This window comes from Acyrthosiphon pisum, chromosome A3 (genome assembly GCF_005508785.2).
Source record: "Acyrthosiphon pisum isolate AL4f chromosome A3, pea_aphid_22Mar2018_4r6ur, whole genome shotgun sequence".
Taxonomy (NCBI): Eukaryota; Metazoa; Arthropoda; class Insecta; order Hemiptera; family Aphididae; genus Acyrthosiphon; species Acyrthosiphon pisum.
Genome location: NC_042496.1, coordinates 8,757,945 through 8,767,348, shown reverse-complemented (window position 1 = coordinate 8,767,348; position 9,404 = coordinate 8,757,945). Strand labels below are relative to the sequence as shown.

The 9,404-nt window shown below is 31.9% G+C and overlaps 1 protein-coding gene across 1 annotated transcript in view; it reads right to left on the bottom strand.

The window, feature by feature from the left end:
* Positions 1-5,666: 5,666 nt before the first annotated feature.
* Karl (karl homolog) overlaps positions 5,667-9,404 on the bottom strand; it is a 4,163-nt gene continuing 425 nt past the window's right edge. The window contains exons 2-3 of the mRNA NM_001162289.2: positions 6,583-6,811; positions 5,667-6,121 (exon numbers count right to left, since the gene is read on the bottom strand). Coding sequence (NP_001155761.1) covers positions 5,748-6,121; positions 6,583-6,811 — 603 coding nt within the window. The 3' untranslated portion in view covers positions 5,667-5,747. The remainder of the gene's footprint in view (positions 6,122-6,582; positions 6,812-9,404) is intronic.

The following is a 9,404-nucleotide window of genomic DNA, read 5'->3' as shown; positions in this document are numbered from 1 at the left end:
GGTTGCCTTTTGAAATTTTATAGTTAGAACAAAGACATCGTTTTATTCCCTTGTTTGAACTCTATAATATAGTCTAACATATTGTGTATTATTACAACACATATTTTTTTTTAAACATAATGCTTTAGCTTGAATATTAATTGATTATGTTCATTTTACGTATCTATACAGTACTAGATAATAAATAATTATTATTTATGGACATAATATTTATACATTTATACTGAATAAGTATCTCTGATCTCGTATCTATTCTAAAAGTTATATCTTTTATGCTCGATATAATAATAATATGGATATAGTAGGTACTAGCTTAATATTTTGACACTAATTTAACTAATTTTGACAATTTTAAAATTTTGTAGAACTTCAAGTACTTACCTATATAGGTAATAGGTATGCTGCTTTATATTATAATGTTTACGAATGTATTGATTTATTATTGATAAGTAATTTGAGGGATGGAATCACCTTCCTACCCATTATATTTATGACATAATACAAGCAAAATATTTACAATAGTTATAGTGGTGTGAATTTTACGTAAACAATTTTTCACTATCTATCAAACAATTTTAGCAGTACCTATTTAAATGTAAGTAAGGTAAAATCATTAAATTTAGTATATTCTATTATACATTAATTTATGCCCTTAGAATTTTGTTACATTTTTTTTAGGGTTAGGCCGATACCTCTTTTTACCGATATCCGATATTCCGATACATGCAACCGATAAAAAACCGATACCCGATATATTTGTAAACCAACATTTACAGCATAAACAATGAACCGATATTAAAATATCACCGATACTATCAGCCGAAATAATATTATTATTTTACATTTAACCATTACAATTTATAATCAATGCTATTATGCTGATAGATTTGGTTTTTTTTTTTTGGGTATCGGTTCAAATATCGGTTTAAAAAAAAAAACCGATACCGATAAACCCGATACCACCAATATCGGCCGATATCGAGTATCGGTTTTAATATCGGCCCATCCCTAATTTTTTTATAGACAACCTATATGGTTTTAAAATTTACTAATAAACTTAATAACTTGGTTTAAATGTTCTATTAAAATCTTTGTTATATAATATGTATATTTATAAAACGATGAACTAAAAATTATATTTGGATATAATACATTGTAAGCCGTATAAATACATAATATTTATATATGTATAGGATATTAGAGTATTTTTATAAAGTAATACAGTTAATATAACATTTAAAATAAACAATCCTTTATTATAGTTAATACTATTAATATAATATATTCAAATTAACTGTCTGATTAGTTATTATATATTATTTAAGGAATATAATATATTAATATAAAGTAATAACAATTTTGTAGTGGTTACCGCATCGTGGTGTTTAATAATCACAATATTCTTAAAACTTATCAGTGATCCCTAGTCATAATCATTTTGTATAAAATTACCGATTTGAATTATAATCCTAATCTTATGACGATAAATAAAAAAAAAAACACAAATTTAGTGTTCGCTCGGATTTCAGAATAACAGTAAAAAATTGTACCTTACCGGTAAAATTGTACACAGTCAATTTACGGGCCACACTATAAATCCTATCAAATTTCCCACCCCTCCAAAAAAAAATGTCGGCTCCAAAAGTTACGCCACTGCAGGTTACACGTATCTTAATCATTATCACTGTCATGTCCGTGCTGCATGTATCATTATTTTATTACATTATATTATTGTTTCCTCCCGCGAATAGTTATTATGAGTCACGATGTGTGCGTGTGTGTGAAAAAAATTACGATGTGTGCAGCGATAGAGTGCCCATATAATATAATAATCATAATAATAATATATAATATTATAATACTATATATGAGCAGCGTCGGGCGTACCGTGGTATTAAATATTCTGAAGTTGGCGTCGATCGGCTGAGAGCTGCAGCGCGTACGATCGTTTTTCTTTTCCCCTTATTAATTAATTAACGTATCCGGCAACGGAACGGATACAAGTACGATACACGATGATAATAATAATATTATTATACACAACAACGCCGAAAATAATAATAATAACACGCAGTCGTGTAGCGATATAATTATTATCATCGTTATAATAATAATAACAGTAACGTATACCTGTGTAAAAGTACGAAAAAAAAAGTTTTTAATTATTGCGAGTTCGCCTTCTCTCCCGCACACGCGGCGGCAATAATAATATTCGTATGATGATAAATAATAATATAACAATATATTATTATATGATACATACTACACATAGGTATTATTGCTATATCGGTAGGTATATACGGCGATCGCACGCGTTATTATATTGTTATTAGGTGCAGTAGTTCGAACGCGGACTCGTGCGTAACGCACCTTCCTTCGAGTATAATAATATATGTACCTACACATATCGACGATCAAATGGACCGCTTCTATACGTCGTACAGCCTCCGCCGAATCGTCTCCCTCGCTCCAGCCACCGCCGTTAATGTCGCAGTTCCGGTCGCGCGACCCATATCATATCATACTATGTACACCCCGAATCGTACATAGGTATTATATTTGGTACTTACAGTGAAACCTCTAAATACCGGACACCACTCGGTCGCTGAAAATGTGACCGCTATTTGGAAGGGTCCGCTATTCAGAGGTGATATAATACAGTACGCAGAGTGGCCACCGTGTGTGTTTTGCCCGTCAATTTCGGGCACGTCTGTTCATCACGTATAGGTACCTATTTACCAGGTGGTCCATTTAAAAAAAAAACTCATTATTTCAATACTATTAATGTTTTTGAATAATATTTTCCACATAATTTTAATTTATAAAAAAACAACATTTTTCTTTAAAATATTTATTTTATATTTTCATCATGCATTTTTAATTCCTCATTCCAAAACGGAATATTATTTAAGACATTTCTATAAAATTTTAATTTCGGACGAGCTGCTTATGAGATAAAAGTATTTTAAGTTAAAACTAATAAATTAATTGTCAGAAATTTTATTTTTATAGATCAAAATACCTACTGCAAATAATATTCTGCTTCGACTATGAAATTCAAAATATATGTTGTCATTCAAAAATGTAAGAAACTTAAAAAATGATAACAACAAAAAAAAATTGGAAACTATCATATTTTTCCCAAAAATGTTATTTTGCAACGACTTAAAATGATGTAAGTGAAATATTTGTAGAAAAATAATTGTTTTCTAAAATAACGTTAAATTCTATCTTTCATTAAATAGATCACCACATATAATATATAGTTATTAGTTATAGCCTAAAAGTATATTATAAATGTGCGTGCATATAGTATCTATTATTAACTTCAAAACAATTTTTTTTTATTTATTTCTCTGCATCGAGTTAACAATCATTGTTCGAGATGATACCATCATTATCGTCGAGTAAAACATAATATTTAAGAGTACCTAATTTATGTAATGAACCGTTCGTATTTATAACTAAGGTGTTAGGTTTAAGTAATAATGACTAACAAAATAAAATTTCAAACTCTATGAGTTTTGTGAATAATATAAAATTTATTTTGAAATTGATATGAAACTTTTATGTTTTTTTAAATTTTGGTCTGATGCGGTGCTATTCAGATTTGTTAGTCAATAAAGTTTGGCTTGCAACAATATCATCTAGGTAATATTAAGAGTTGCATCAGTTTATTATTTCCATCTAAAATTATTCGCGGCTCCATCATACGAATATTTTTAACGGAAATACACTTAAGGTTTTGAGATATTTTTACCTACTAAGATCCAGTAAGATTTTAACAAGCATCTCGAAAATGTCATATAGGAGGGGGAAGAAGTCATCAGCTGCAGGGCCAGTCCATATACTGCATAGGTACTGCAATATAACATACATTCATGTGTATGAGTGTAAATCTCATGTGTAATGACAAAATGAAAGGGATAATAAGCAGGATTAATGCGATTTTGGCAATGGACTCGCTGGCCGGTTCCCACGTGTCCCCGTCGGCCGTCTACGCGGCGGGTCTCTGGCGGACGAGCGACGGGTGTCCTGGGAGGGAGGTGCGGTGAGCGAGGGAAAGCACCTTGGGCGGGAGGGGCGGTCAGTCTGCATTCCACCAGGCAGGTCGGCCCCGTGACCTACTTATTATCTTCTTCTCGCATATCTATATATACTATGTACCTGTAGTTGTACATAAGTACCTGCAGCGGCGGCAGCAGCAGCTAGGTACCTATATTATATACCCGCGCGCGCGCACTATACGCGCTCCAGGCTTAATCGCCTCCCCTCTGTGTACTTTTTATTTCTCCGTGGCACACACACACTCATAAGTCATCGTCGTAAGTGGAACCCCGTTTTATGGGAACTGGATAGAGTATTATACATGTATATAATACGCGTGTGTGTGTGTGATTGTGAGTGAGTGAGTGTGTACGCGAGCCGCCACTCAGTGGTGTCGGAAGCGAAAGGAAGCCGCCGCCGACAGGGGCTAACCGAATAACTACTTCCTCCTATCGTGTGGTGTGCGCGCGTATATATAACAACACGCCATTTGCGTACGAAAAAATGTTATGGAAAGTAAAATAAAAAAAAACCTAGTATTAATGATCCATTGATATTATTATACGCACACACACACACACACACACACACACTCTTCGGGACCACACGTACTATATATATGTGCTGTATATATAATATAGGTACAAGTATATAAGTTTATAATACGCACTGGTTTAGTTCATTTTACGCGTACGTTATTAGCATGCCATTGATTAGCGTCGTATATATAATGTGTACAGATCAAACAAACGAGATCGCCGCGCATTCATGGTCCTTGGTATGAAATAATTACTATCATTATAATATCGTATACCTAGATACGTCCGTCGTTTTTCCGATAAAATCACCGATCGAATATTCTACACATCGGCCAGATTTCTCATTATTCTATGATATGGTACTAAATTATAATATTATCTGTATATTACGTTCGATTTCGGCATTTCAAACAGCATAATATTATATCATTATAATATAAAATAATATACGATTATAAGCCTAAAGTCTAAAAGTACTTGGTTGTACGAAAGAAAAACGCAAGCGAGTATTTTATTTGTTGAGATACCTAATATTCATAATAAAATATATTGTTTGTGTTACTGTGACATGATCATTGTTGTTAGATGCGAACCAACGATACGTATATATTACATTATATTCAAATAGCTTGTATAATGTTTCAAATGGTCTAATTATTTTCATTACAATAAAAAGACACACGTCATAAATAATTCAAATTTTCAGGCTAGCTAGTGAAAACTAAAAGTTATAATAATAATGTGTTTGCATTTGAAAGAATGTATAATTTCACGTTGATGTTAGCCTAACCTATATACCTACCTTGTATTATTAATAAAATATGCAACTACATTATACAGCAGCTAGTGGATTACTGAGGCCGTAAAAATATTCTCGTCGCGGAGAAACGAAGAGTTTGAAAAGTAAGACCGCTGTAAATTATATTAATTGTTATTATTATGCCGACGACGCGCGACGGTTAACTGTAAAAAAACAACAAAACGCACGTTTTTAAATATAAATAAATAACATGCAAACGTCTAGGCATAAATTTAATGATCAAATCATAATATCGATCATGTTTGAGTATAATACACACCTGCAGAGTATATGATTTTGTAATTTAATTTTACCAAAATATGTTAAAGTAAATCGATATTTATGATAACAGTAATACATTATCAAATATTGAAATTTGTATCGATATCGGTTTGCTGCTTATTGCCACGGTCGTTGTGCAACATGGGGTGCTTGAAATTGTTATTTCCGGCCCCGGTCTTCTTGTCGCCGGCCGCCACCGTTTTTGTACCGTAGTACAGCGGGATGACGGCGGGACTGCAATCGTCCTGCACCATGGGGAAAGTGTACTCGAGTTGGACGCCGTACTTGGGCAGTTTGTCGTGCACGTAACTGCGTACGTTAAGCGGCACCGTCCTGTTCCTGGACAACAGGATGCTAGACAGGTATCGCGGGCTGGACGGTTTCTCAGCGCAGTGCAAAAGCACTGCCCACGTGTCCTTACAGTCCAATACGAACGTGTTGTAAACTCCTTCGTCTGGAAAATCGCAAAGTGGTATTCTTCAAGTTAATTTTACCTACTGTAAAAACGTATGTAATTCATCTAAGATTGCAAATATCAAAAGTTACTTTGACGTCAATATTTTGACGCGAACAAGAATTATTTTTTTTTTTTTTATAGTTATTAATAATAACTTTACATATTATTTAAGTACATGTTTAAAAATAAATACATATTTTATAGCATATTACAGCATTTTTAGAAACATATTTTGAGCAATTTTTGTGCATATAAATCCGGTCACTAGTTATTATATTATGTAGGTTAGTACCATAATTTAAACTATATAACTTTAAGTTTTGACAAAATATCAACTTTGACTAGGTAACTGTAGTAGGTAGAATACTATTATTATGTAACACTTAATAACGTTAAAACTGATGCACGTATTATAAAGTACATTATTATCGATTATGTAATATAATAATGTGCCATACATGGTGTTTCCATATGAACCCAATGACCGGGAAGTTCGAAGCTTGGTATATTCCACGTGATGTTGCCGGTCAGCATTTCGTTATCCGGGTCGTCCGCGTAGCTATACGTAAAGTCCATGGATATCTCTGGCGTGTCCGGCGATAGATTAAACGTCGACCTCATGCATCTATAGATCTCCACCTCTTCGGAACTCGCATAGTACTCGATCACGTTCCACGGACCTTTAATCTGAAAATCGAATTACGTTTCATTTATATTATTAAACATTAATTTACATTTTTACGTAATACCTATGTGATGGATAGATCGATGTAATGATGTATATTTTCTGTATAGGTATTATATTATACCACCCGATACTGCGATAGTCGGTATAGGTATAGCGTACATGTAGATGTAGGTAAAATTAAGCGCAATTATCGTATTATACCCTACACATATATTATTGGTAATGGAAGTATCGCCGTGTTTGTGTGAGTGGAGGGGGGAGGGTTTCTACAATCAATTTCACAAATCCTCACTCATTTAGGTACCTACACATGATTTTTCAATCAGTGGTATCAAAATCAAAAACATTCCAGTAACTGGATAAAAATGGAGTTATCTTGTTTTTTTCACGGAGCCCTTCAGTTATTATACTTAATTAAATAAACAATTAGTATAGTTATAAAAAATTTTATTCAAAGTAAATTCACAAGTAAATCACACACACACACACACACACACACACGAGGACAGTGCTTAGTAATAATGGTAATAATAATCGAGTGCATTAGGTATTCAGTAGCGTACGCAGGATTTTAGTTCTGTTAGGGTTTTATCTGAGTAAATAATTTGCATTATTTTTTTCTTAACAGTTTTTATATAACAAATTGTAGTTATAGTCTCAAATTTAATCTACATTTACAGAGTTTAACCCGGTCATTAGCTATACAGCCTCATTGGGCCGTAATAAACGGGGTAATAATTTATGGAAGATGATACACCATCGATTATGGCAGACGTTTATTAGTAATGTTGTAAATCAGCCAAAAAAAAAACAGAAACTATGATTATCAACGTCTTTGTCATATTCAACAATTTATTTTATAATATCTATTAAAAATGACCAACAATATTGATCTATGTGTATCACAATGGTGATAAATAAGATTTTTTTATAGAAAAAAGAAATCTCAGGGGGGGGTCAGAACCCTAAAACTACCCCTGCGTACGCCACTGGGTATTCAACAGATCTGATGTAAAATATATACCTAATAAGTAACTGATATGCATATTTATTAGGTATCATTATAATTTAAAATCATAATTCGTTAGAGAGGATTGATTGCGTTGTTTTGGAAAAAAAAGTTAAGCGTAGATAAAGATATAAATTAAAATATGTAGTGGAATAATTTCCCACAGTTCCCCCTCCACACTTTCACCAATGTGCACTATACGAGATGGTAACGATGACAAAAAAAAATTATCATTTGACTGCACACGCCATTATAATATGTAACAGCTATATAAACATATTTGAATATCAAATGACGTATTTTATACATATACATATTGGTACAAACGTACATCACATGTATTATGAATGTACCTTTGCACATATTATTATTATATTATCTTTTATACATTAATTTTATTGAATAAGACGATTTATTATATATACCTACAAAAAATATTATTCAATTTTTGTTTTGCTTGTGACGCATATACCTACCCACGTACATTTATTTTAACCGATTTATAAGACACTTTTTCACGAGAGTAAAAAATTAATATTCTTAAAAAATTAAAATGTAATTTAATATTATAATCCATCTTCTATGCGGCTAAGTCCTAATATTTAATAAATTCTTTCCATTCCGCAGTAATCGGGAGTTTTTTTTAACAGTTATTTTTATTATTTAAATGATTTGTCGTCATGTGCCACTATATAGTAGGTAGCTCCTTTTCAAGTACTCATGTATTATAGGCTATAACTTTTATCAAATATGCTAATTATGCATCAACTGTACAGATTGTATACCTATATATTATTGTGTAAAATAAAAAAAAAATTGCAATTAAGTTAATTGATTTAACCTAAGATAGAGCATAAACAATTGAAAACAATACATTATAATATATTGGTATTATATATAGTATAATACCATATTATATTTTAATCTATTTTGTCTTCCTGTTAATAAAAAAACTAGGTAATCAATAAACTTAAGTTCAAACTTGATCGGAGGGATTAGTAAAATAAATTACTAGCATAATATAAAATATTTAATTATATACCATAAGAATGTATATCATAAGACTGTTTTCGCTCAGAATCGTTTTTCGTATCTAATAGTCTATCAATGTATCATTGAAATCAAATTTAACAAATACATTACAGTGTTTTACACAATGATAAGGTTTACTCGACATCTACTATTCAACAGATTGCTTATAAATATAAGACAAATACCATTCACTCGACACTCACTCACTCATTCATCGCTACATCTCAAAAACTACAAAACGTATACACACTTGAAATTTGGAAAAATGATTCGTCTAATGATCTAGATATGCAATAAGAAAATATTTTCCGATATTTTCATTTTAAAGATTTGATCAAACAGGGATCTTGAGATTCATAGTGGAAATTTTTTTTTGTTTATGACATTGGGCATTGGTTGCAGATTATAATAGTAATAGTAGAAATTAGTATTATTTTTTTTTTTAGGTACCTATATAAATGGTTGCCATTCAGTGGCGTATTTACGGGGGGGTCCATGGGGTCCGGACCCCCCCCTCATTGACTCCAGTTAAATGTTGTGTTTTTACATGA